General features: G+C 49.6%; 3 protein-coding genes across 6 annotated transcripts; 2 read left to right on the top strand and 1 right to left on the bottom strand.

Moving 5' to 3' along the window:
• The first annotated feature begins 867 nt into the window (after positions 1-867).
• Positions 868-12,543, top strand: LOC122389905 (sodium-dependent nutrient amino acid transporter 1-like). Its single transcript, XM_043382391.1, has 13 exons — positions 868-1,279; positions 5,165-5,275; positions 5,589-5,760; positions 6,291-6,380; positions 6,698-6,932; positions 7,274-7,425; positions 7,743-7,861; positions 8,217-8,320; positions 8,673-8,862; positions 9,302-9,478; positions 9,769-10,045; positions 10,317-10,411; positions 10,765-12,543. The coding sequence occupies exons 1-13, from the start codon at positions 1,268-1,270 to the stop codon at positions 10,972-10,974; spliced, it is 1,944 nt and encodes a 647-aa protein (XP_043238326.1). The 5' UTR covers positions 868-1,267; the 3' UTR covers positions 10,975-12,543.
• Positions 12,544-14,179: 1,636 nt separating this feature from the next.
• LOC122389904 (4-hydroxybenzoate polyprenyltransferase, mitochondrial-like) lies at positions 14,180-19,041 on the bottom strand. 2 transcript variants are annotated; one of them, XM_043382389.1, is made up of 6 exons: positions 18,883-19,041; positions 18,206-18,515; positions 16,920-17,086; positions 16,150-16,491; positions 15,644-15,832; positions 14,180-15,335 (listed from the first exon to the last, which is right to left on the bottom strand). In XM_043382389.1, exons 1-6 carry the CDS (start codon positions 18,883-18,885, stop codon positions 15,111-15,113), a joined length of 1,236 nt encoding a protein of 411 aa, XP_043238324.1. In that variant the 5' UTR covers positions 18,886-19,041; the 3' UTR covers positions 14,180-15,110. The 2 variants fall into 2 exon arrangements, with proteins under 2 accessions (XP_043238324.1, XP_043238325.1); XM_043382390.1 differs by lacking the exon at positions 18,883-19,041 and adding an exon at positions 18,732-18,762.
• Positions 19,042-19,309: 268 nt separating this feature from the next.
• On the top strand, positions 19,310-21,794 carry LOC122389927 (stAR-related lipid transfer protein 3-like). 3 transcript variants are annotated; one of them, XM_043382434.1, is made up of 2 exons: positions 19,316-19,478; positions 20,112-21,794. In XM_043382434.1, exon 2 carries the CDS (start codon positions 20,174-20,176, stop codon positions 20,999-21,001), a length of 828 nt encoding a protein of 275 aa, XP_043238369.1. In that variant the 5' UTR covers positions 19,316-19,478; positions 20,112-20,173; the 3' UTR covers positions 21,002-21,794. The 3 variants fall into 3 exon arrangements, with proteins under 3 accessions (XP_043238367.1, XP_043238369.1, XP_043238368.1); XM_043382433.1 differs by having other exon boundaries at positions 19,969-21,794; XM_043382432.1 differs by having other exon boundaries at positions 19,310-21,794.
• The last annotated feature ends 6,124 nt before the right edge of the window (positions 21,795-27,918 follow it).

Below are 27,918 nucleotides of genomic sequence, written 5' to 3'. Positions count from 1 at the left end.
AGCGAGCGAGAGGGTGGGCCTTGCACGTGCGAAATTTCGAGGGGTTACCTCCAACTGACTTGTGCACGGAACCTTACTAATCGGTCTCTAGCGATGTGCCAAATTTGAGCACAATCGGCCCAGCCGTTCTCGAGATCTGGAAGCGGCACGCTGCACGTGCGCACGTGCAAAATGGGTCCCAAATGACTTGTGCACGGCACCCTACTAACTGTTCCCTAACCGTGTACCAAATTTGAGCGCATTCGGTCCAGCCGTTCTCGAGATCTGGAAACGACCCCTGTACGTGCGCACGTGCAACAGCACCCCAACTCTGGCACAATGCAGTGCCTAGTGGGTGCCTACCTACATGCCAACTTTCAGCGCAATCGGCCAAGTAGTTACCGAGATATTGCAACAATTACAAAACGGACACCTCTTCTTTTTGCACGTGGCACGTGCATAAGGGGTCACCCACATGCATCAGGAATAGTCCAATACTTGGTAGAAGGAATGATGCTACCCTACAAAAATTACCGCATGTAAATCGGTCCAGTGGTTGCTGAGATATAAGCGTCGCAGAATCGTGACCACGGCCGGCCGCTCATACTCAGAAATTTCCGTTATTCTACGTAAGACTCCGCTCGCTTCGGTCGCTCCGTAATAAAAAATGTCTTCCTAAAGAATGTTCGCACCCCAAAAAGTTTAGATAAACGAAAATGCGAATGGTCACCCATCAATTAGGTCACCATTCGCGTATTCCACGGAACAATACAACCCGGGTGGGAACTGGGAGACTGGCCGTGACAAATCACTCCCTCCCCCCTCCCCGGGCGGGAGGGGTGGGAGGGAGCGTGAGAGGGCACATCGCCGCGACCATCAGCGACAGGTCAGATCGGCGGCGGCAGGGGCCGAGTTCACAGCTGCGGGCACACCTCCGTCAGAGCGGCGACGAGCAGCGGGCGGGCGAGAGGGGCTCACCGGCGCTGAGGAGCCGTGCAGCGCCGACCTCAGCGAGTACAGAGAGGAGGAGACCGGCGAGCTGACCCGAGACTAGGTCACGAACATCGAGATTCGTCAGTCTTCAGGACGGCAGTCGGCACTGGTTAAATTCACCGGTACACAAGCCTGGTGAAGCAGCTCACAGGTGCGACAGGCGGCGTCCGTGCTCGTGACGCGTCACGGCGGAACTGTGACGCCCCCGGACGGTGTCACACGGTCACCCGTCACTCTGTGTGTCCGAGGTGCAGCGCCGTCACATCACTGACGGACCGCTGACCGGAGTGGCGCCATGGCTAGCCAGGTAAGGGCTAGTCCTTCAAAGTGTTTTAACACCGCTTATCACATAACTTTAATCCAATCGATTGACTGAATGCTGCTCAAGAATCTCAATACTACGGATCAGCCGATATGCAATTTGGTATTTTGTCGGTCGGTTCATGACCTAAATAAAAATACAGAAGGAGGAAAATCTGACCTTCGATGACCTCTGGTGACCTGAATTTTAACATGAGATAAAAATGAGTAATGACTAGTACTTTCATAATAATCCTTGGCGGCTATTCGAACGCCGTTTAACGCTTGTAGTGATGTGTCCGATCCGTCAAAAGGTCGGTCCAACAGGCCGCAAATCATATTCTCAAATATGAATACGTCAGCCTCATAATTTGGTACATGCACGGTTCGTCGGAAGGTCATCTCAGGCTCAAAAGAAACGATATATACCATTCGAAAGCTTACGGTGAGCTGAATCCAAAAATGTATTTTTTATCAAAATCGATCGATGGCCTTTTTTGAAAATTGCGTTTTTGTAAAAACTTGATAATCTTTTATTCAACGAGCTGTCCCGGACATTCTTGAAAACATAAACATGTATTTTTGAGTTCCAGTGAAAGCTGAACGCCAAAAGAGCAATATTCAGCGAAGCAATATTTCCAAACATTAATATGCGTCTCCCACAGCCGAAAATAAGGCGCAATCACACAGCTGCAGTGTCACGATGGACCAAAGTCAGCCACACAGAAGCGTGAAATGACCCTTATCGACTCGCAGACCCGGCGCTCTCGGCCCGCCTGACCGGCCACGGAAAGAACGTTCGGCTCTCGTTCTACTAAACAAATGTCAAAGTTGTCAGTTTAACTGTCCACATCGCTATTAAAGCTATTCAGGATACCTGTGAAGAAAATTCATTGTTCTGTCATCTTCACATCATGCATTAATTTGCATCTGTTCATGTCTACTTCGCTCAATTGAGCTTGGTATCATGCCCATATAAGGAAAATTGGCCGCGCTGAAATGTCAGAGGCTGCACCGGCCTCAGCTCGGGTGGAGTGGGGGTAGCGCCCGGCGGGGCAGGGTAACCTTTGACCGGTCGCACGGCCGAGCAGCTGTCACCAGTACAGCCTCTGACAGTGAAACCCCGCTCACTTCCCCTCCGCGGGCACTGATCGCAGCTGGTTGGAACAAAACATGTATAAGAAAAATGTAAATTAAAGCATGTTGTAAATCAAGCAGAACAATGAATTTTCTTCACAGGTATCCTGAGTAGCTTTAATAGCGATGTGGACAGTTAAAGTGGCAAATATTACATTTGTTTAGTAGAACGAGAGCCGAACGGTCTTTCCGTGGCCGGTCAGGCGGGCCGAGAGCGCCGGGTCTGCGAGTCGATAAGGGTCATTTCACGCTTCTGTGTGGCTGACTTTGGTCCATCGTGACACTGAGATGTGTGATTGCGCCTTATTGTCGGCTGTGGGAGACGCATATTAATGTTTGGAAATATTGCTTCGCTAAATATTGTTCTTTTGGCGTTCAGCTTTCACTGGAACTCAAAAATACATGTTTATGTTTTCAAGAATGTCCGGGACAGCCCGTTGAATAAAAGATTATTAAGTTTTTACAAAAACGCAATTTTCTAAAAAGGCCATCGATCGATTTTGATAAAAAATACATTTTTGGATTCAGCTCACCGTCAGCTTTCGAATGGTATATACCGTTTCTTTTGAGCCTGAGATGACCTTCCGACGAACCGTGCATGAGCAAAGCCATCACGTTTCCGGTGAGCCGCTTTAATTACATATATTTAGCTATAAATTTTTAGACCACCAATTATCTATTTTTTCGCACAAAATTTTGTTTGGGTAGCTAGTAAAGAATTTCAGAAACGTGTCAGTCAAACGTTCGGAAGCCATGACAACCTTATAAATTACGTTTAAGAAAGTTGTTTTTTAAACTACCATACCATTTACAAGTCTCCGGTATCTTAACATATTCACTTTCCATCTGAAAAACGATTCCGATTTGGTCATGAAAGCTACCTCACATGAAACACATATGGACCCATATTCCCGTACGCTAATAAAAAGACAACTTTTCAAAAATATCCTTCAAATGCAACAGTCAGCAGCCAGGAAAGCATATATAGAGAGCGCATAAAATCGGCAATGGCCAATGCGTTTTGTGTGGCTAATGGTACCAGGTATATTGGTCGGAACCTCCCATAACAGTATTAAACGTGACGTTTTCAACAATCATGCTCATTTAGCGTTGATTCCGCGTATTGCGTAATTCCCTCCGTGGTGACGCGGTCATTAATGCGTTTATGTGGGAACGCCCTCAGCGGTGACAGGAAGTGAGGGGGAGGGAGAGGGGAGTGGGAAGAGGGGGAGGGGAGGGGAGGAGAGAGTGAAGGGTGAGCGATCGATGCCACGTGCAGCCGTGAGAGCGGGCAGTGGCCGACGACGCACCTGGCCGGCCGCTATATAGATTTTGGGGGGACAGTTGGGGCGAACAGGGGACGCTCGGTGTATGGAGGGTATAATGCGATCCTCGGGGCGGGGAGTCGCCGCGGTACGGTGGACACTGGACAGCAGGCAGTGCGAGTCACGCTGTGGACAGCAGCGGAGAAGACGTACCGCGGTGGATGGTGGAGAAGCGCTGAAAATAGTGGACAGAGTGGACGAGTTACCAGCGGTGGTGGACGAGCTGGAATAGAGACACAGTGGTAGTGAGCAATATTGTGTGCTTTTACAATTAGCAAAGCACACCACCGAACAACAACACAACATAAAAACGAAAGGAGCGCCGTGCTAATCATTACCAACGAGCCAAATCGCCTGCGTTCTTGTGAAGTCGATTCGCGGATCAAGTGCAAATTACGCCGAGGATAGGACGGCGGATAGCCAATAGGACGGCGCGTTACGGACTGACAGGACGGAGCGTTTGAGACGGACCGTATTCCGAACTCAAACGGAGCTCGATGCCGCGACTGGGCAGCTCCGACCGGTGCCTGGGTACGGACCGGAAGTATGTCGCTTCCGGTGATCCCGCCGTCATCCTGACGGCCTATACATTGTCGCTGCAGGTACTGAGAAGGGTAATGTAAATAAATGCGAAAGATCAAAGAGATAGGCTATGCAAATAAACCGAAAAATGTTCACTGTTCTTTGTAATGTTCCACTGTTAGCCTGATTTCTACTTATGTCCATTGATACGTTACACATAAAAAGCGTTTAAGTTTTCATTTCCCCGGTACCTAAACTCTTCAAAAGTCCCCGCGGTTCATCATAAGTCCGTGTGTACCAATCCCATCCTTATAATCCTTGATGCACCTACAGGTGAAAATCGTTCTTCTAATGTTCTAACTAGAGTTCGCTATCAGCATTCAGTAGTGCCTTTTGTAAAGGTGCATTTGCTGTGGTTGTAAACGCATAGTAACACCACATACGCTTCGGATCACGCCATACAATGTGTCATAAAGTTCGTCTTTACAGTGGCAGTAAATCTCTTTTTTCGTAATGACACAACAAATTGAGGACGTCAAAATGATTACCTTTCAAGTATATGATACTAGTAGGTAGAAAAAGCAATGCCGAGGAGGGAATTGAGAACTTAATCGTGATTATCATGATTCAAGAGAATGCCACATATTCTTGTTCACAAAAAGTGTTTTGTAGCGATTACCTATCATTACTTAAGAACATCGAATTGTGATGCGACCAATAAAAGATTCCCTATCACTGCTTGGTATGATTCACAGGTTCATTGTCTATGACCACTGTAATAGCATTGCAATTGCATAGCAAAGTTGCATTTTTTGCGAAAGTCTCTATGAAGGGATTAGCACCGCTGAATACAGTGAAGTTGAACCGTGAATGAAAGCCTCAAACCCTCCATAAACATCTGTTCACAGTACACAGAGATGAGCGAAGCCAATGGCAAACAGACGAAGGAGCCCATCACGACAGCACAAACGCCCGATATGAACGGGAAAGGAGCAAAAAATGTCGATGCAGAAGGAAACGTAAGTACCAACTACCATTAGAGTGAACGTAAAATGCATTCCTATTCTAGCGTTCTTAAATCAAATAGGTACCTGAACAAAAAGATCATCGGAATAGATCGTTTAAAAACAACTGATACGAGTACATTTTACATTTGTACATTTACAGACGTACATTTGTCTTCCAAAGCACTTTATCGGGTCGTTGCGTACCGTTTACTGGTGTAGCAACTGTGATTCATATACAGCGCAGGTAAAACCGTCAGAGCCATCAGAGACTCCTTATTCTGACCTCTCTCGCCCTCTATATGACCTCTGACCTCTGACCGGTCAGGCGGGCGCCGCCGACCAGGAGCGGGACCAGTGGAGCAGTCCGATTGAGTTCCTGCTCTCCTGCGTGGCCATGTCGGTCGGCCTGGGAAACGTGTGGCGCTTCCCGTTCACGGCGTATGAGAACGGAGGCGGCGCCTTCCTCATCCCCTATTTGGTGGTGCTGCTCTTCATCGGTGAGAGGGAGAGAGGGAGAGAGGGTGAGAGGGAGAGAGAGAGAGAGAGGGGGGAGAGAGAGAGAGAGGGAGCGGTAGCAAGCTATGATGGAAAAATAGGCTATGATGTGCTTGCTTAATTGATCAGTCTAGTTTGGTTGGAGTCCAATAATCCAACATGCTAAAGAAAGTATTACCTACTTGTTCTCTTGGAGCTCGATCACGCTTTACATAGCGAGGTAAGGTAACTTGATTGATCAGCCAGTTTGATAAACATTGCATTATTTGCATGCTCCCAGAGCATTTGCTTGTTGGGTTTGTTATGCTTATGCAGCTTTAGGCGGAAAATGATCAGATATACAGTTTAAAAATACCGGTCCATATTTTCGTGCTCACAAGTGTGGACTTTTATAACCAAGTGAATCAGAGTGCTACCCGCAACTGGCTGTCGTTACCACACAAAGCGCCAATAGGTTCAAAGCTAGACAAGTGTTTCTAGCGCTATGTGTGGAGGCCGCCGCACCCTGTGACTCTAATCCTGCATTCCACAGGAAAGCCGCTATATTTCATGGAGCTCGCCATGGGCCAGTTCTCGTCGTACGGCTGCGTCCGAGTTTGGAACGTGGTGCCGGCCGCCAGAGGTAGGTACAGGTAGGCTGTGCCGCAATGCACCAGCCGCCGCCTGGGTGCGTAGGCTGTCCCACACAGCCTCGCGGTCCCAGGGGATCGTCTGAGAATGGCTCAGCAGTCAGTCTCAGACAAAGCCAAAAGTGAGACTGCTAAAACGATTCGCTTATGTTTTTGCTACCCGTTACCCGAAACTGATGGACCTTCAGGTTTATATAGCAGCTTGTTGGTAACCCATCTCAAATAGTTCTCCAACGCACCTCGTAAGACACTCCGACGCATAGTTCAGGCGACCCACCAGCACGCCATCAGTTCGTGCCGCTGCCGCCAGGTGTCGGGTACGGCCAGATGATTGGCACCGCCTCCGTCGTCTCCTATTACGTGGCGCTGATGGCGCTCACCGTGTTCTACTTCTTCGCGTCGTTCTCGGCGGTGCTGCCGTGGACCTACTGCGACCCGAGCTGGGCCGACATGAGCCACTGCGTCGACCCGACCACCAACATCTCGGAGCTGAACCACACGCACGGAGATGACAGCCTGATCGGATCCACCGAGATGTACTTCATGTGAGTGATCCGATGGGTGTTTGAGACGTGGTAAGAGCAGAAGCAATAGGGGAGTGGAGACTTGAAGCAAGTATTAGGAGATTAACTGATGTGTTTAATGAATTGCGGTAGAAGAGGGGACAGACAAGTAGTCGACAGCATCCACAATTGTGGATTTTGGTGTTAATTTTCCGGAGGCAATTAATGAAAAGACAGCATTAATTTGAATATGAAAGTCAGATGAACTGCAACAGTGCTAAAAAAAAAAACAACTAGCAATGCACGATAGACCAGGCTACCCCGAATACTCCCCGGTAGCTTTCACGACACCATCTAAATTCATAACCCTTCCTATGCCACAGGAGGAACGTGTTAAAGGAGCTACCCAACATCGACGACGGTATCGGGGCGCCCGAGTGGCGACTGACGCTCTGTCTGGCCTTCTCGTGGATCGTGCTGTTCCTGACGCTGGTGAAGGGTGTCCAGAGCTCCGGCAAGGTGGCCTACTTTACAGGTAAGCGGCGCCTGCTTCACCGGTAAGCGGCGTACTGAGCTGAGAGGGCGTTCGGCAGAACTGGGCGGGACGGGAATAGTGATAGGAGTCTCGGGGCAATGACTGGTGTTAGAAAAAAGGAGTAGACGAGCCAGACCAACGAGGAAGGGAGCTAAATCACGTCGCATAGAATAGGTATACAGTATGTATAGGAAAGGAAATATCAAAGATCAGGCTAACAAGCGAGAGCCATAAACCTTTCCGACGTTGCCTCTTCGACCTCCTCTTCGACGGTGCATCACTGTACGACTGACGGCACCCCACGCACCGCCCTGCAGCGCTGTTCCCGTACGTGGTTCTGATCACCCTGCTGGTGCGTGGGCTGACGCTACCCGGCGCCATGGATGGGGTGCTCTTCTACCTGGAGCCGCAGTGGCACGAGCTGCTCAACCCAAAGGTCAGTCGCAGTGAGTTGGTTGTCTGGCAGATCTTAATAATTCAGAACATAACTCATAAAACCGATAAGATCTGAAAATAAAACGTTTTTTTTCATTTCTGCTATGAGTACCTAGAACAAAATGTCAGCACAAACAAAAAGCGTGACTTCAACGATAGACTGTAAGTAACGGACTTAATAAAACATAAAAGGTCCCGACGTTAACCTCCTGGTGATAAAAGTGCAGCCTTTACACTTTTTTACTTAAGCGCCACTCGACATCATCCCAGTATGGACATTGGTCACACCACCTGACCACCATCCTCCATTTCCATATCGACCTTACTGACCGTGCCGAACACCTGACCGTTCATAGGTGTGGTACGCGGCGGTGACGCAATGTTTCTTCTCACTCTCCACCGGCTTCGGAGCGCTCATCATGTTTTCCAGCTACAACGGCTTCAAACACCCCGTCGCCAGGTGGGAGAGCGTGGCGGAGTGGGCCTGACGTCAGCTAATAAAACAGGATAACGAACGGAAAAGAAATATATCGTGGAGTCAAGATCATGCATTTCCTTATTTATTCAGGTTGATTCGTTATCCGAGCACGCTTCATTCACGGCTGCTCAGCTCAACGCTCATTGCTGAACTCTTGGCAGCGAGTCTTGCGGTGCAGTATAACTTCAGGCGTTCACTACTACCGCCATCTAGTGACAGTCGATTGAATCACAACTGCATACGCGCTCCGCCGTCCGGACCACTGCACTAAAATGCCGGTTTTCTCCAAATGCTAATGAAACAAACTACGAATTTCTCGCTTTTCCTTCCTCAGAGACGCCACCATCATCAGTATCACGGACATGCTGACCTCCTTCCTGGCGGGCTTCACCATTTTCGCCATCCTGGGTAACCTGGCCCACGAGCTGGACACCACGGTTGACCAGGTCATCAAGGGCGGCGGCACGTCACTGGCCTTCATCTCGTACCCGCAGGCGCTGGCCAACTTCCACACACTTCCACAGGTCAGATCATGTGTAGACCTCCATATCCAGAGAATTGTCCCCTTGTCGATACAGAGATGTTTGCCGTATGATGTCATAACTGTAAAGTCATAGGCTCTGTGGCGAGCCGACCGGGTGGACGGACAGTATGCTGCAAATTGAAATATGCGGTGCATTTAGCCAGGAAAGCAAAGTAAGAACCTGCTTTTAAATTAATGCATTGGACACGACACAGCCACTGGCACTGTCAAGGCTAATGTTATCTTTGGACTGCTCCACAGGACGTAACCAAAGTTGCTTTGCGGCGCATTTTCATGACAACGATTAGCTTCCGCACACATGCAGGCCATCTGCCGACTGCCACACCTGTTCTGTTCTGTTCACATTTGTTTGCGGTGCTGTTCTTCCTGATGCTGTTCATGCTGGGCGCCACGGCTCTGATGGGCTGTTCTGTTCACAGTTGTTTGCGGTGCTGTTCTTCCTGATGCTGTTCACGCTGGGCGTGGGCTCGGCCACAGCTCTGACCGGCTGTATCATCACTGTCGTGTGTGACAACTTCCCCAACTGGGCGCGCTGGAAGGTCTCCGCCGGCATCTGCATTGCCGGCTTCCTCATCGGACTCATCTACGTCACACCGGTCAGTGCGCGTGACGCCGCAGGCCAGTCGCTATTATTCAATATTCATGCATCAGTTACTATTTGAGCTCATTGAAGTCAGGACTTCTCTGATATTGTAGCAGGTCATTATCGACTGATTCAACAGAACGAGAAACCTATCCAACATTTACGGGGCGTTCCAAGCTCGTATTTCTTCCTTCCCACACATGTCCACTTTGTCCAGGCATAGACCACCACATATCGCCAAGGTTTTCTACTCAACTCTCCGAATTCTCTCTCACCTGACTTCAACCCAACTCCCATCCACAGGGCGGTCAGTTCCTGCTGAACCTGGTGGACTACTTCGGCGGCGGATTCATCATCTTCGTGCTGGCCACGCTGGAGACGATCGCCATACACTGGGTGTACGGCATCAACCGCTTCTGTGACGACATTCAGTTCATGATCGGCCAGCGGCCCAACATCTACTGGCGCTTCTGCTGGGCCGTCTTCATCCCCATCTCACTGATCGCCATCTTCATCTACTCGCTGGTCAAGATGGAGCCGCTGCTGTACGGAGATGTCGGGTACCCGGACATCGCCATCAGTGAGTGTTCAAACTTAAAAGGACACCCACCTGCTCTGAGGGCTGTTTTTTTCATTTGCGATGTTGCTATGTTCCTCCAATATGGTGGCTTATTTTAGAAAAAAATGAGTGCCAACATCAATTCCACAGGTCTCGATTATTTTAATGGCTGATGACGATTTATCATGGACACCAATGACAATGGCAAATACTTGCTCCGTACGATCTTCTCAGGCAATCTGCCTTCATGTTCTGACGCGTATTCCGCCGTCCCATGTCCGTTCCTCCACAGACTGCGGCTGGGTGCTGACTGGCTGCGCGCTGGTCCCGCTGCCCGTCTGCTTCATCCACGCCATCTACGAGAGCCCCCACAGCGGCCTGATGAACGTGAGTGACACATAACAGCGCACTCGGCGACCGGGGCCGGGGGTAATGGGAAGCTCGTACTGCATGGGTTAAAGGCAGTGCAGTGCAGCGCAGTGTTTAGGTTGATCAGCGATATGTTTGATATTGAGGAATGGAGAATGTTCATAGAAGACCAGCAAGCAAATATAGCATATATAGAACCGATTCAATTGCCTAGGCTTCATTATCTATTTATCTCTATGGGCACAAGAGATCATTCTGAGCGACAGAGCTTGCATGCCACCAAGACCAACAATCATAAGTCATAACCAAACAAAATGCCCTATCTCACTGAACCGATTCCCATCTGACGCCCTGTTCTCTTCCGTCCACAGAAGATCCGCCACTCGTTCCAGCCGAACCGGCAGTGGGGCCCGATGAGGTCGCTGGACCGCGAGGCGTGGCTCATCCACACGGGCCAGGAGGAGCGACTGCACGGCACACAGGCCAACCTAAACGCCGCGTTCGCCGCCAGTACGGCTGAGCTGGACACGGCAGGAGGAGGGGACGCCCCAGCTGAGCCTGAGACCCGTACACAGCTGTAGGGTCAATCAGCAGAGAGATTGCGGAGGTGCGGTGTATACGACGGCTGGTGGAGCGGTTAGGAGGGTAAAAGAAAGAGATTTGGAAGAGAGAGAGAGAGAGAGAGAGAGAGAGAGAGAGAGAGAGAGAGAGAGAGAGAGAGAGAGAGAGAGAGAGAGAGAGAGAGAGAGAGAGAGAGAGAGAGAGAGAGAGAGAGAGAGACCCACAAGTATGTGCTGTGCGATGAGCAGGATTATTGCGGGATATGGAAGAGCCCCGATCGAGTGAGTATGTCCCAGTCGCTGCGGAGACGGAAGTGTTTCCTATTTAAACTACATCCCCACCCACATGGAGGGATGTAGTTACGACGTGTACCGATGAGAGATTCGGTGTGATACACTGTGGTCAAGATAGTGAGGTGGGTGTGTGTCTTCGGTAACGCGGGTCAGACATGGCATCTGATATCTGAGGAACGTATAATGAACTGAAGTGGGCATTAGCTACCAATTAGCACAACAATCCAGCAATAATTGTGTTGACTCATCCGAGAAAGTTGAAATGCACGAGCTGGCTACCCACGACAAACGTTGTGATAGGGACAAAAGGCGAACTATACTCTGTTCCGTTTCAAGCTTGCAGCCGAAGTGCCCTGCTGAAAGCAGGGCGTGATTTCTGTATATACAGCTCTTACATTTTAAGACACAAATTCTTGAGCGGAGGAGCAATCTGCCGAAGAAACTCCGACTGCAAGCTTGATATGGAACAGACTATATAGCATCTACAAATTTTATAGCATCTACAAATTTAGACATCTTTGGGTTGTAGGAACTCCGTGAATCATAATGATATCCCGTGGGACCAACTACGCAAAAAGTAATTTAATTAAGAACAACTTTAAAATGTATTCCGTCCAAGAATCCTGTCCATATTTCATGACTGTCTTGCATGATTGATCGCTTATGATTGTCGCCATTTGCATGAGAAGTGTCAGATTGTAGCACGTTGGATAGACATCTCACTGCGGCTAGGTAAACTAACGAAACTAAAGGCGTACTGAGAAAGGAGATGGGCGAAAGTTTTAGCTTAGATCGAGTGATTGAGCATTTGAACAAGGCATTGTACCATGGTATCACGTATCACGATGTGCCGAGTGTCTGACACGATGCATCGAGTTTCTTATTATGTATCTTGGTCTGACACGACCAGACCAGGCCAATGGACTTCTTTGAATAGTTTTAAGCGTGCATTTTATGTAGTAACGGTGTAACGCTGTAATTTATTAAGTAACACTGATTTGAAAACCGACAGAAACCGAATATTCTGCGGTTCCCATTTACGAGCAATTTGTGTGTGTATTACCCGTACGAGGAAGCTGGTTAAATGTACGTACGAGCATCAGGCCTTATGTGAAGTCGTGAGTAGCGCGAACACAGTAGGTATGGCAGCAGTGATTGTCTTTTGTTATGTGGCTTCCTTGATTATGCATCTATGCTGTCATGTGGAAACTTGAGGACGCACAATGGCGGTAACATACGATAATTGTGAATATATGGATGTCCAATTACATGAATACATACTACATATGTAACAAGTAACTAGTGTAGTTTAGCACTAATTTTGTTCCTCTTACGAAACCAATTTCTAACCGGTAGAAAGCGTACACTAGATGCATGGCAGTGGGTAGTGTTAAGCCAGTAAATTTGCCCATCCAAGGCAGGGATAAGATTGACACTCGACAAGGTTTATACGGCAGAAACCCTTTTGATCACCTTATATTTTTGGTATACGAGCACGTGTTTCAGATGAGAAATCCAAAACAATAACAACACACTTTTCAGCAGTCTCACTCGCTCACATGCATACGGTCTGCAGCTGCATGAAAGCTCGCCGCAGCGAATCACATTTCTCTCTCATCCATCTACCCTGGAACTTCCTCTCCCAACATCAATCACAATCAGGGCTTTGACGCACTGCAGGGAAGCGGTCTCTTTGACTTTGATGGCCGGTCAGCCGAGGTAAACTCCTTAACCCGCGCCCTGCTGGGGGTCCTGGATTTCCACGCCCTGCTGGGGGGGGGGGGGTGTTCAAACACCCCCCCCCCCTTCTAACTCGGCTCCTGGGCCACGTAGCGATACGCAGAAGGCGGCGTTCGAAAGAGCGTAAAAAATAATGACGAAATCACTTCGGTCAATTTTTTGGTCAGGTCAAAGGTCAGGTCACCAGAGGTCATTGAAGGCAAAATTTCGCCGATTTCCAGGTCGAATGTCGACAATTTCCAAGAAGCCAACGCATAACTCGGGAACCAATAGAGCTACAGCGCTGCGGAAAAGCGCATTCGATAGCCCTATTAACGCTCTTTCTGAGTAATTCTCTCAGATTTGACCTAGCGTCAACGGTTTTGCCTGCAGGGGGTAAAAACTGCAAAAATAGCCGATTTTTTCGGAAACAGTTTTTCTGCAATAACTTTTGACCCAAACCTTGTACGAGCTTACTTTTACCGGCATCGTGTTCCTCTCGTCAAGACGCATCGAATGAACTATAACTTGACCTTGAAAGGTCAACTTGAAAATTTGACCTCAGGTCAAGGTCATGACCTGACCGGAAAGGGTCATGTTGCATATCAGTCGATCCGTATCGTCCAGCTGAACACATCTAAGGCGTTTTCATCGCTCTAGCATGCCTCTATCAAAAGTTATTTGCGAAAAACTGCTAGATACCATTCGTGACCTAAGATGACCTCAGGGGCATAACCAGGGGTCACGGACACCATTTTCATGTTCAGTGTGTCTAAACCACTTGTAATTCAGTGTTTGGGAGTGTTTATAATGCTTTTCGTCCAAAAGAGGCGCATTTCAATTTTCTCCCATTGACTTATAATGGGGAGGTCGCAAAATTGACCTGACCTTAGGTCATCGATATCAAAATTCTGAGATATACATTTTGTACATGCTATTGTTCTTAGTAATCGCTGAAAGTTTCAAAGCGATCGGTCACTCGGTGTAGCTATGGCAGACATTGAAACTTATTATGAGGTGAGGTCACTTCAAGTGACCTGGTGACCTGACCTTGAATGACCTTGGTCTGAAATTTTCACAACATGTGTAGAATTGATGTATGATAAGGTGTACCAAAAACGGCGGCGCGGAGCGCCGCCGTTTTTGAGATATCCGCGAAAAACCACAGGGGGGGTGTTCAAACACCCCCCCCCCCAGCAGGGCGCGGGTTAACATACATCAGGATGATCTAGCCCGACTGAACTTGGGATCACATGGCATGACTAGACAAGAAAGCCAATTATCCCAGCAGGCTATCGAAACAAACCGTTTTAGATATCTAAGGAGTCGGCTACCAACTAAGTGTCAGCAAGACGGGATGATACCATGGTGTTGAACGTCGGATGTCTGTTGTGAAATTTACCTACGAAAATGACGAAAACCTGCAGCTTGTCGTAAACTACTCTAAATAAGTTAGGAACCCGCGCCAGAGGTGGTGCATCATGATATAAAATGTAGCTTAGTAGTCATAAAGCTACCGAAACAAATCCCTAACCAACGGTGCAAAAATGGCTTTTCCTGCATTTGATATGGCAATGCAAATTCACCTAAGCGACACTTTTGAACAAATTGCACATGACATTCATGCCACCACACTGATCCAAACAAAGTCAATTCTTCAGCGCGAAAATCTCGAAGCATGCATCCATCCTACCCGGTCAGGTACTCGCCTTGGCCAAATTATTGCAGCGTTATCTAACTCCAGTCGACTGTCAGCCTGTCTCCAAATCACCTTATCGTCCATATAGCGACTGGACCTTTCCAAATAGTGACTGTGAAGATTACTCTTACACATCCAGGGCTCACTAAAACGTGTGCATCCGATCGAGTCTCCTATTGCGGGAATCCGTCCTTTTCCACTGATCATAACGAGGCACCAAATGCTGCGACTTGTGGGAACCTTCATAATGCCCCTTACACCCGAGTTATTGGCAAAAAGCTCTCGCATGTCGATGTGTCACTTGGCTGATTCGCATTGTTTTTTTTTTCACACAAAATTGCGCCAAAGTTAGCTCCGCCGACGGAGCTGGCAAAACAAAAACACCAACCATTCCGACACACATTATCACAGTCGAGATCAAGTCTAGCGCTCTAACTACGTCTAACTACGCGTCTGAGCTCTGCACGGAGGCTGAAGCCGCTGCTACTGTGGAGGCGCCCAGGGCAGAAGCAGCGGAGGGGGCTGAGTTTTCAGCGGCCGAGGGATCTCCCTCCCTGTTCCCCACCCACCGTCCGGCGACGATGCTCAGGAACAGCAGCAGGCCCACGTACCGGTTGGAGCGAAACTTGTCCCCGCAGTCGGCGGCGTCGTATATCCGCAACGTCCGCACCTGTGAATGTATCGGACGTAGCAGATTACCGGTCGGCGTCAAAGCAAAAAAGTCGCTTAAAAGCTTTCGATTTATGCAATATACGTGTATCTCAAAAAATCAAAATGGAAATATCCGAATAATTTTGCGTAAGACATCACCATTAAAAAATAATGACCACATCCCTCCTCACGATTCACATCGATCACAAGACATCGAGAAAATCACCCCATTGATGCACACACGTCACACATGCATACCAATGTGCACGCAGTCACTGTCGCTATTACAGTCTCCCATCACACTCCATCGTCCCAACGGCCACCCACCTGATTTCCAACATGCAGACCGACTGCACCGAGCCCCAGGTAGTAAGGCCAGCTCTGTCCCGCCGCCACACCGGCAGCCACCAGGCTTGTCATCATTGCAGCAGAGAACCCTGCCAGCCAGCGCGGCGTGGCGTCCCCGAACCGGAGCGCGGTCGACTTCATACCCAGCGCCAGGTCGTCCGCCTTGTCCTGTGGACGTCAGAGAGGAGCGACTGAGATGCTGCTACTGTTGGATGGTGGTTTGGTAGAAAGAAGTCGGTTCGACTAAATGTGCGGCTTCGGTAGAAAACGGAGCCGTAAGTAAATGCACTTGTTAACTGTTTCGAATCGCTTACTTTGCTATGTTACTCAATCGTCTGCTACCATTTTCCGATATCACGTCGGAACCACTGATATCACATGGGCACCCACTAAATCGGAACATAACAAACTGCTTTTCCTAATAAACTGCTAAGAAGATTCGTCTTGCATGACGACTGCCTTATCCGGCTAGCGCCAGTTCTCACCTGATGTGCGTAGATGGTATCATAGACGATCGTCCAGCACACACCCGCAGCATACAGGGGCAGCGCGGCGGGCCAGTCCACGGCCCCCTGCGCGGACGCCCATGCCATCAGCACTCCCCAGTTGAAGGTGAGCCCGAGCACCAGCTGCGGCCAGTGCGTCACGCGCTTCATCAGCGGGTACAGCAGCACCAGCGATAGGGAGGAGACGCCCAGCAGAATGGTGGGCCAGTTGAGTTGGAGGAGCAGCAGCGCGCCCACCGACAGCTGGGCCGAGAGGAACACGAGCGCGTCTAGAACTGATACCCGGCCGCTGGTGATGGGTCGGCTCCGCGTCCGCTCCACCTGGGGGAGGGGGTTGAGGTCAGAGGACGAGCTGGGAAAGGTGGGAGGTGCTGAGTTACTGTATTACGGTGACCCAGTGTTTTCATCGCCTCGGCTTCAAAGATCAGATGCAACCAAAAATAATCACCAGGGACGATGCATCGTCGCCCTCGTTAACTCCGGGCATTCCAAACTCTTGGGAATCATAATGCGCTAGTCGAATTCTTCGTGAAAATTTGATAACCAACTTGCTGAAATATTGAAAACAAGTCCATCCTGAAGCGTTTTAAAAGTTATTGTACGAAGGAAAACATCGATATTTTTAACATCACTCTGCAGTCCGCAGCTGTCACTATGAGAAGCAGCGATACAAATAACAAGAAGGTGCATATAGCCATACAGATACCCAGATCGATGTAACTGAATAGACGAATGAACGGCCCACGTACCTTGCTGTCAATGTCCCTGTCCCACATGTCGTTGATGGTGCAGCCGGCGCCGCGCATGACAAACGCACCAGCGGCGTACACGGCCAGGAGGGTGGGGTCGGGAAGGCAGCCGGCCGGCGCCGCCTGCGCCAGGCCCCAGCCGCACGGCCAGAACAGCAGCCACGAGCCTGGAATGAGGGGGGTCGACATAAGCTCACAGCAGTCAGTGTGGTCGGCCCAAACCCGCCAGCACAACTGTACCCCATGTCAGTGTACGATCCGTGAATCTCGTCAGACGGAATGCCCGTCAATTAGTCCTTTCCATCGGACGGAGTCAGACCTTACCCCCCATTATCGGCCGTATCCATCAGGGTTCATAGTCTGTACGCATCAATACCGCCCATAACCCCTAACACGTTAGGCACCCATCCCGTGACCTGCGTGACCTGCAATCGCAAGTACGGTTTGTGCTGCCATTTTTTTCTTTTCAAATTTAGTCCGAACCTTTTGATAGAAAGGATTCAAAAGGACAGAGCCACCGCTAAGCGAAGGTTGTTGCGGTGACCCTGCACTCTACCCTCCGATCGCGCATTTCCAGTTATATAGCAGAATTTAGAGTCCAAAATTTAACGTGCGCATATAGCCGCGCACGGCCAATCCCCTCACTGATTTCGCCTGGCTACGGCCTGCCATTAACCACAACCATACCTGTCAGGAGGCCCATAAATGTCAAGCACCGGTCGCGCTTCGAACCCGGACTATTATAACCTGGAACGCGTGCTCTCACCACGCGGAGTGCGGACTGTGGAGTACCATTTGTTTGTTTGTTAATTGTGGCTTTAGGGCGCGCCGACTGCTAAGGTCATTTTGGGCCCACTGACCAATGTAAACATGTGCGGAGTCCAACGCTCACCAACTGAGCTACGGGACCGACACTGAGCTAGGACCGACACGACCCGACGCTGCGGGAGGTCTTCGCTGACCCGTGCCAGGTTATCGAGTTCCTGCGGCACCTGGGCCGACTATAGAGCGCCCACGGCGCTGGACACTCTGGCGGGGTGGCCGGTGCTGGTTTTCCCGGCCCTACCCGGCGTCTGAGCCCGCCGGAACTCGTCTGGGGGCCTGCTGCCCTCCCTGCGCAGTGCGCGGACGTCGCAAGTGTCGCCCCCGAGGGGGCTGGGGCCCCCCATGTGGGCCCACCGGCCGGAACGCCAACAACAACAACAACAACACTGAGCTACTGGACCGGCCATTAGGACCGATAGGTACCAATTATCGGGACTCAACAGTACAATAACCATGCTCACCTATTGGTCTGTCAACTCTCATCAGCTGCAGGTATGGCTGTACAGCTGTCGGGCAGGAGGCCACTAGCCTCTGGGCCGGAGCCAGGACACTCCTAGAGTTGGGCAGTAGCTCGTCTTGGCTCGGCCGGCTGGGGTGAGCTGCAGATCCCAGCAGACCAACAGAGGAGCTGAGAAGGCGAGGCGATGGGTCGTGTAGATGTGGAAGTGAGCCCAGACGTCCAGCTAACCGCCTTGGTCCACAAAGCTGACAACACGACAGCGGTGGACGGAGCCGCATTGACACCAAACGCCTCATGCTGCCCAACAGCATCTGAGAAAAAGTGGAGGGATGTTGTTAAAAAGAAGCCCAGACATATTATAAGCAAATGAAATAATAAACAGACTTTTAGCAAGCACTTGTGGTTGTGTACAAGTGACTTCTCACACTTCAACTTGGTGATAGCAGAGCAGAACCATAGTAATTTTGCAGTAGATCAAGCTGATGAACCCTGAAATAAGCACTCAAACTCATTAAGAAGGAACCCACCTAGACAGGAAGGTACCTAGGGCGGTACTACAGTTCAAGTTATATAACAATAATGATAATGCCAATCGTAGTAAATTGGTAGAAATATAAAACCAGTTCACATTTCTATCCCTATCTCCCAATCAATAAGCATGTGAAACAATGAGCTTACCATAGGAAAAATATCAGAAATTTACTAAGCAAGTTCACAATAATTTATGACATTCATCGAATCAACAGCAGATAAAAATGAAATTAACACACAAAAATACATGGCACCCAAATATACTGCATGCGCTGTTATTGTCCTAAAATCGCAAGCATTGTCTTCACAAAAGCCTAGCAAACAGCTGATAATTTCATCTGGTATACAATTGCATACTAGCAAAAGACGATTAATTTTAAAAAGATTTTCTTACGAGACAACTTACTGCCTCTTAGGAACACAAAAATTGTTTTAATATTTTTCGAATGTGTCGAATAGTTTTTTTGTACATTTACGTAAAAAGTTTGTGAGAACAATTTTCAACATAAAGTTATATACTAGCAAAATATGCCAAAAGATATGCCACTATACATACTAGACGTCTGTTTAGAACGGCGATGCCAGCTGGTGTCCGCGCTGTTGCTGGGTGATGGAGGGTATGTGGTGAAAGAGTAATTGAATTTTGGAATAATTATTTGGATGTGAGCGAATATATGCTGTGACCCAAACTGGGAATCCAGGGCGGAGAAGAACCTGCCACCGAGGAACTCCACGTCTCCAAGGTAATTACGAACACAGCAAAGCGTGTTTCTTTGTTCGCCACTGCGACTGGGAAATTGAAATGACAAACTGCTGAGTGTTTATCCCAAGCAAAGTCATGTCTGCGGACGATACCACATCCAGTCAGAAGGTGGACACCGCCAGTGTCGGTACGTCCTCCATCAACGCTCGCGATGTCAGTGGAAGCACAGCTAATCTTGTGCACAGTTCCAACTCAGTTCCGACAGACTATGACTATGGTGAATGGATAACTGGAATGGAAATGGAGGGCCGGATATCTCCAGCAAGAAGGTTCTTCTGCCTGCTAGTGACATTTGATGTGCTCTTGTGCTGTATCTTCTGGTTGGTCTGTGTAGTTTTAAGTGGGAAGAATGTGTTTGCCGAACTTGAGGACCAGGTCGTGCACTATTCTGTTGAGACATCTCTGTTTGATGTGGTCTCAGCAGCGTTCATCCGCTTCATGCTTCTGATCGTGGTGTATGTGATCATAAGGATGGACCACTGGTGGATGATAGCCCTCACCACAGCTGCCTCATGTATTGCAACTCTATTCAAGATTCTGTATTATCAGTGGCAGTCTGCTTCAGCATCAAATACTTTCCAAGTGACACTTATAGTGTCATTCTTCATCTTAGCATGGCTGGAAGTCTGGCTGTACGATCACAGAGTGATACCTCAGGAGACAAGAGCAAGGCTGATGCTACAGAGGAGAGCTGGCTACACCAACCAGAGGACACCACTGGTGGGTCACCAGCACCAGCGCGTCAGGGACTACCTGTCGACATGCACGGGCAGCGTGTCCAACTTCTACTCGCCGATGGGCTCGCCGCAGGGCTCGGATGATGAGGACGAGGAGGGCGCCGGGCCGCGCTCCCGGCTGAGTGAGGAGGACCGCGCGCTGCGGCAGCAGGCGGAGGAGAACTGCCGGCGCGCGCTGGACCTGCTCAACTCCTCCGACTGGAAACAGGAGGAGGTGTTCGACGACGACGACATCCTCTTCTCGCGCCGCGTCGGCTCGCACACGCTCTTCATGTTCACGTGCACGGTGGCATGCCCGACGGAGACGTTCGCCAACGAGCTGATCCACAACTGCGACCACTGTCCCGAGTGGAACGGCTCGCTGACCTCGTGCCGCCAGCTGCAGCGCATCGACGGGCAGTGCGAGGTGCGCTACCAGCAGACGGGACCGTTCCTGGGCGGCATGGTGTCACCCCGCGACTTCATCAACCTGCGCCTGGCCGGCCGCAAGGGACTCATGTTCTTCAGCTCGGTGGTGTCGATAGCGCACCGCGACGACCCGCGGCCCTCGGACATGGTGCGCGCAGTGAACCGACCGACCATCATCACCATCCGGCCCTGCGTGCGCCGGCCGCGCCACTGCGTCGTCGAGTGGCTGATGAACTTTGACTGTCGCGTGGGCATGGTGCCGCGCCGGATGACCGACCGAGGCACGCGCCAGGCGGCCCGCAGCCTGCACTCGTACCTCCGGCAGCTGGGCCGTCGGCTGGCCGCCGCCGAGGTGTGAGAGGAGCCTGCTGAAGTGTAGGGTGCTGTAGGTGAAGTATGAGACTGTCACTGAAGTGCAAGGCGTGATCGCCGAAAAGTGAGCCACCACCAAGGTATGAGGTGCCCATGGGATGCGAGACGTCGACACCGAAGTGGGAGGCGCTGTTGCCGTGGCGTGAGGTGCCGCCGCAGGCCTGGGTGCGTTATACTTCTCAGTGGTCACCAGTTTGGCTTCAGTTACAGATTGTGCTGTGGGTCGGCCGCTGCTCGCCGGTAAGCGCTCGCGGCTATCTCGGGGTCGTGTCAGAGGCTGCTGGTTCTTGTTGGATCATTTGCTGACGTAGGTTTGTGACCGGTTTTTTTCTGGAGACCTCGCTCGATGTGACGGCGGCAGACCAAGAGCCAGACGTGGTTTGGGGTTGTCGATGGATGAGTACCTGATAGCTATCCAGACGGTCGGGTCAGTATCAAGGATGTCGGCTCGAAGAGCAGTGTTCATTCCTGAAAGAGGCTTCCTAGTTTTTGAAACGTTTGGCGCCTTCCATGGCGATTGACTAGATATTGAACGGTGTCTGATACTGTGATTTGAACATGCTTTCAGGTCAATGAGAATATCAGTTTGGCCGCCAAACCTCGAGTTAACTAGACGTGTATAGCTGGAGCATGACATGTATTTGTATATGACCTTACTCGGCATACCGATTTATTTATCTTATATGCTACGACGTGTTTTCTTAGCATTGTTTGGTAACTGTACATTTTGTGTTGCCTTGCACTGACATTATACGCTCATGAATATACCAATCAATCTTGCCACTTTGCTCTACGACTGTGGTCGCTAATCGGTAGATAGGTTAGGTAAGGTTAGTAGTTACGTAATCTCAGTTGTCTGTGTAGCTAAAGGGTGGCAGTGTTAGGCCAAGTATATCGCTCATCGCACCTAATTATATTAGTAATTTCCTCACCGGACTATTGCGATTATCGGTGTGACACGTGAGGACACGGCCCGTGGTAAAATCGTTACCACACTCCCAGAGCGACATGGATATACCCAGCTCCCAGTTCAAAGTGCACGCGGTTCGTGCCACCGACTATAAACAAGTGGCCCTCCGCAGACAGATGGCTGGCCGAGTCGTGTGTCGTGTCGCTAGGCCGGCCCGAGCTAGATATATCGGGATAGAATGGCTGTGAAGTGGGTGTGCTCGTGACTCGATGAATAGCTACTATCGTGAAGTCAAACTTGTTAGTTTCGTACTGATTTCAATCAGCTTTGTCGAGTGATGATCTGCCACGGTAGGAAGCTAATGTTTCGAGTGCGAGTCACGAATTTGCTACCGTTCCGTCCAGATCTGCTGTTCTGAACACTATTGTGTCTTGTCTATCCTCTTTATCAGGTGCCATCCGTCCTGGACTCCTGACGCATGAATCGTGTAAACCGGCCGAAAGATGTTCGACTTAATCCACACTCGAATCGCGTAAAAAAAAGTTATGGTGAAGCTCAGGCAGCTTGGGAAGTCTCAGTTCATTTCTTTAGCTAATAACGCCCCAATTCAGGTGTGGCCTGCCACAGCTGTTCGTGTTTCTGCTCTGCGAGCGGAGTGTTCAGTCTATTATATCCGACTTTCCCGACAGACAATTCGCTACAGAGCTGGTTTCCATCTTACCTCGGTATCCAGATAAGGTTACTTGGACTTCTAGTGTTTACTAGGCTTGTAGCGCACTTCCGTGTTTTGTTTTTCTTGTAAAGCATATCTTAAAACGGGCAAATCCGAACCACTTGTCCATTTGTCGTCTGGGCTGAAGCGCATATCCAGGGTGATAATGGTCATGAAGCTCTATAAAGTATAAGCTTGGTAACTTGGTTATGGTATCTGTCGTATTGCGTTTGAAGGTTGACTTCCCTGCTCATTGCTCAATGCCCATAGCTGTACTGGCCGGTTCGTCATCCACCGTGGACTGTTGAGTCGTTTCTCACTCACAGCAGGCTTCTGTCACGGACGGCTGTCGCGACTGGATTTGGCCGGCTGGCTCTGTGTGCCGTGGGTCTGACGCGGGAGGGCTGGGGAGTCGGGGAGGGGGTCTGAAGGACGAGAGGCGAGTACCAGGGGCTCGCCTTGGGTCGTAATTCCTTATCAGAGCCTGCTTAGTGCTTACATTTGGTTTGTGTAGCGTATCATGCGTTTTACTGCATGCAAGGGGCGCTATCGCGTCGTAGTAAGTTAATTATCGGTATGATATTCGGCCTCCATTCGTTAACATACTCACGAGGTAACAAAAGTTCAGCCCTCCTGGCCTTCCCTTTAAAATGCATTTTTTGTCCGATAGGCCCTATGGATAGCCACTGCGTTCATCAAACACTGTCCACTTTTTCAGGCGGCCTTGGATACGTCATCGATCATATTTGGAGCGGAAATCTGACTGATAGAGACATAACCTCAGAATTGAACTCAATGATTACAACTTTATCAGGCAAGCATTAACCAATAACCAAATATTGGACCAGCTGTGCTGATCTGAGAATGAGCGTCGGGTTGCATATAAGGCACGCAATACAAGTGTTCCCGGCCACGCTGCACAGATACTCACAAATGGCATGATGAGGCGATTTTTGGTCGATAGGGACGTCAACCGTTGAAGTCTATACGTATACCACTGCGGGAGCGAAGTGGTCGATATCTTCCACCTTTCCAACCCTCAGTGTCCCAGTCTACACACCGGTCTTGACTTACAGAAAAACTCGTCCAACCTAAACCAGTGTGGCATAGCTGTCCTGCTCTCAGGTAGGTAGGTAGGTACTGTCAACGATATAAAAGACATGTAACTATAGCACGTTGTAGGTATCTGTTGCCTAAATATGTGGACAATTCGTGGATGAGGCGACACAACAGACATGAACATTGAACACATAGGCCAATCTCTTGTGGCACCGAGGGCTCTAAGCTTCCTCATTTGACGCCTGGACAGTGTCCGAGCTCACCCCGTGAGTGTTTTTAGTGTTAGGTACGCGTCGAGACGTTCCAGACTCTGTATCATCTGACTGCGGCCAGACCTATTATGTGTCGTTGTCTCACTGAACAGGGGCGGACTTTGTCTCTTGGATGAGAGCCGGTCGTCAGGCGGCGCCGACTGCTGACGGACTTCTACCGCTTGCGGTTATTCCACGCTTTTACAATTGGTGACACTCGCCGGGGCCGCGTGGCGTTTTATCGTAAAATAATCATATCCTCAAATATGTCACATCACCGCGCAACTAAAAACGACATTTGACATGTTTTTGATTGGTTTTATGATTCTCCAGATAACGTACAGAGTGAATACCTATAAAGACAAGGAGGGACGTTATAACTCGAGGCACAATGTTTACCGGTCAGCGATAGAGCAATAAACACTCAACACTGGAGCAGGGTGATCCGCATCTGCGCCGCCCCACCACTGGACAAATCTGGGCAGCACCGCCTCAGTGACTACAGTGGACCTGTTAAACCTCCATCACGCACGCAGCTCTTCCGAGGCCCAATTATGGTCGACAATCGTTCAGCGGTTTGTAAATGCCGCACGCCATGTGTATAAGGGTGGGGTGTTCCTTTCGAATCGGGAGGGCGCTTGTCAAAGTTAGGTGCGGTGCCACGGGAAAACGTTTGGTTGAAGTAACTAAGCAGTATTCAATCACTGAGCGAGACGGGTAATTAGATACGATTCCACGCACGCTTGGGTAATCGGCTCGAATTTCAGGGGACTGTCAAAGCTGGCCTTTCTGTGCGCGTGTGGTAATAAAGGTCGTTCCACCCGCACTTTGCCAACTTGTACTTGCGACATATATTTTATTTGACTTACCGATTTGTACCGGCCACCGCGACCCGCAAGTAAGTTGCAGATTGCAGAACATTTTCGGTACCTACGTGGCAGTGACGAACGCTGAAAAAGGCTACAATCATGGGTGGAGAATGTTTGAAAAAGTTACCCCGGCCGGCGACCGATAGTCGCGGGAAGACGATATACTCACGTTGTTCTCAAATCTCAACGGTCATCATCAAACCCCTATTCTGACGCATGGAATAGGATGCTGTGTTTGCTCAAGGATGAGCGTTGTATCCGACACCGTATTATTCATAACATTTTTGGAATGATCGAAAAGGCAATTTCCTTTTAAATTATTATTTCTTTTTGCTTAAACTTGCAATTTCACACCGAACCCAAACCAAACCATATGCCATTTTGAGTACCTAAATGTTGCGTTTTCAGCTTTTTATTGTGTCTCAAAATAGCTACAAAAAGACAACTCACCATAGTAGAAGCTTTACAGAGAAATTGACAGATCGAACCAAGCAAAGCACTAAAATAGGTCACTGACATCCACGGGCGTAGCCTTTTTCAATGTTGGGCGGCTCTTATAATACAAACAGGGAGTCGATCCAGGAATATCGACCGGTCCCGGTCTCGTAGCTCAGTTGCTAGAGCGTTGGATTCCGCGTGGCGAGAGCACGCGGCCCGGTTACAACAGTCCGAGTTCGAAGCATGATGGCCGCTCGGTGTTTATGAGCACCCTGACGGGTACGCTCATAAACGGGTGTGGTTGCGGTTGGTGGCAGGTCAGTTGAAGGCAATGAGGTCAAGCAGTAGTTTTGAAAAAGTGCGCCGAAGGCGCGCCAAAATTTCGAAACTGAACAGGATTTGAGAGCAATCTTGGCATTGGCGACCACACGCGGGTCTTAGGGTTGGATATTATGGCAAGTTAAGTAAATGGTAAATACCTACCTGATTTGCAATATTACGCCCATGGAAGTCAACATTCGAAGAGCGTGAGTTTTCTTTTCTCGTATGGAGACAGCTTTTAGGATTTACAAGAGTAGAAAAGTTACCCCGGCCGCGCCGGGGTAGGCTGAAAGTTACCCCGGCCACGGCCGGGGTGGCCGGGGCAGGTTCTCCACCCATGGCTACAATTCCGAAACGAATTGTAGAAGAGACGGGATGGGAATGGATGGACATAGAACAGGACATAAGAATTGTCTTGGACCGGCGCAAATAATTACATTTTCTGTTTTCTTATTGCACCATAGTGGCGTGTATAGCATAAAAGCGACGTGATAGATCGCTAATTACCGTCTACCTTTTTCACTATGCATTCCTTTGCAGTTTGCCGGCACAAACGAGACAGCCCAATTGACCGCGGTGTGGCTTTCATTACGCCCACTCGACCATATTACGACTACACGCGTCACAGCCCAGTGCCGAGTGCATGTTTGTAAGCTCCCCTCTGTTGCTGTCAGATCCGATTTCCGACCCGTTATCTATACCTCTCCGCGGTCTGCGGATTCGACGCAACCATTCCATCTCGCAAATATCTACCACGGGTCGGTCGGGAATGATAGGCGGACAGCTGACGGACGGCACGGCGGTCACTATATAGCGACAGGTTATACGCTGTCTATATACTCTGGATTATACTGTCGAGTGTCGGTATAGGTAACTATTTGAAGAATAACGCCTAATGTTTGAACTATGTCGTATAACCGGACCGGCGGAACGATACACTTGCAGATGGATAACGTAAGTGTATGGTGTGCAGTGCTTGTTTGTTTTGTTGGGTTAGGCCCTTTCGGTCGACAAGACCATTGCAGAGCCGGAAGGATGATAGGAATTAGGGGGAGACATTGGTCTGGGCAGGCACCCTAGAGAGTCGCCGGGGCTGAGCCCGTCCAAATGGACAGGCCGACCAGCCCCCCAAGCACTCCCTGCACCCGGCTACGGGGTGCAGCTCCCTCGGGAGCAGCGGTGCCGCTCCAAGGGAGCAGCCCGCATGAGATAAAGTTGCCTGTCCAGCCCGGAGGAGGGTTGTGGCGTGGAGGATAAGGATTTCAGTATCCTGAGGATAGAAGCACGGATAGGAGGTAATGCAGTGCAGTGCAGTGTTGTGCAGAACACTTATCTCGCTGCCTCTGCTACCTATTAATAACGCATGCGTTATTGTGTTGACACGCTAGTGAGTGTGTTGAGTAAGACCGTCGATTGCCCACGATTGAACCCCAGGCACTCATCTGGCTGGCGATGTATCGGCACATGTCTTACACATCTCTCTTGTCGAACCGGATTTCAGCCGTCGGCTTATGTCGAAATGTGATAATTTAGGAACATAATTATTTCCGGTAGCTGCATGATAAGTTATAACTATTTGATGACGACTTCCGAGAAAAGAGTAAATTGATACCGATTTCAGATTTGTATTATGAATGTGCATTTGATGCGTCCAAATAATTATTATTTTGACTCAAATGTATTGAAAACTTAAATGCTTTAGGTGTTCAGGTAACGCATTAGGTACGTTGTTTGAATGTTTAACACCCGTCCGTCACCCTTCGAAAGTCTTTCGACTTCATGGTCATACCTGCACTGATGACTAACTTTAGGTACCAGCTGCTGAGCTGACCAGGGTCTCGGCTGTCGACCGATCTGTGAAACATAAACGTGAACACTGTACTGTCACGCCATACCCAGTCAGACCAGTCCTATGCCACTGCCATGGCAACAGAAGCACGCTTCAGAGCCAGACGAGATGTAAACTTGGATATGCAAACCTAACTACCTTTTAATGGCCATCCAACGTGCCAGTCAACAGACGACCGTTTGGACGATTTTTGGAGCGGTCTTTTATACAGTTCGGTCTTGGGGCTGGGCGGCGGTGCCGGTCAAAAGTCGTTGGGGTTAATAACTACTCAATAAGGTGGTGATTGGTGAGCTTTCATTCAGTAGCCAGCGTTTAACGCCTTGACAAGAGTCACAAGATGCCCGTCTATATCGTTTATTTGACCGAGTTAACCGTACTACTCTCCTCAGGACTGGACTGTGGCGATGCATTTGCATTAGTCTCTTCTCTCTTCGTAAATGTCCGACCCGGCGCGCCACATGCATCGAAAATACCTCGCTGCGACTGTCAATGCA

The sequence above is a fragment of the Amphibalanus amphitrite genome, unplaced genomic scaffold, assembly GCF_019059575.1.
Source record: "Amphibalanus amphitrite isolate SeventyFive unplaced genomic scaffold, NRLGWU_Aamphi_draft 000376F_arrow, whole genome shotgun sequence".
Classification (NCBI taxonomy): domain Eukaryota; kingdom Metazoa; phylum Arthropoda; class Thecostraca; order Balanomorpha; family Balanidae; genus Amphibalanus; species Amphibalanus amphitrite.
The sequence above is the reverse complement of the archived record's forward strand: the minus strand, read 5'-3'. Positions and strand labels throughout refer to the sequence as shown.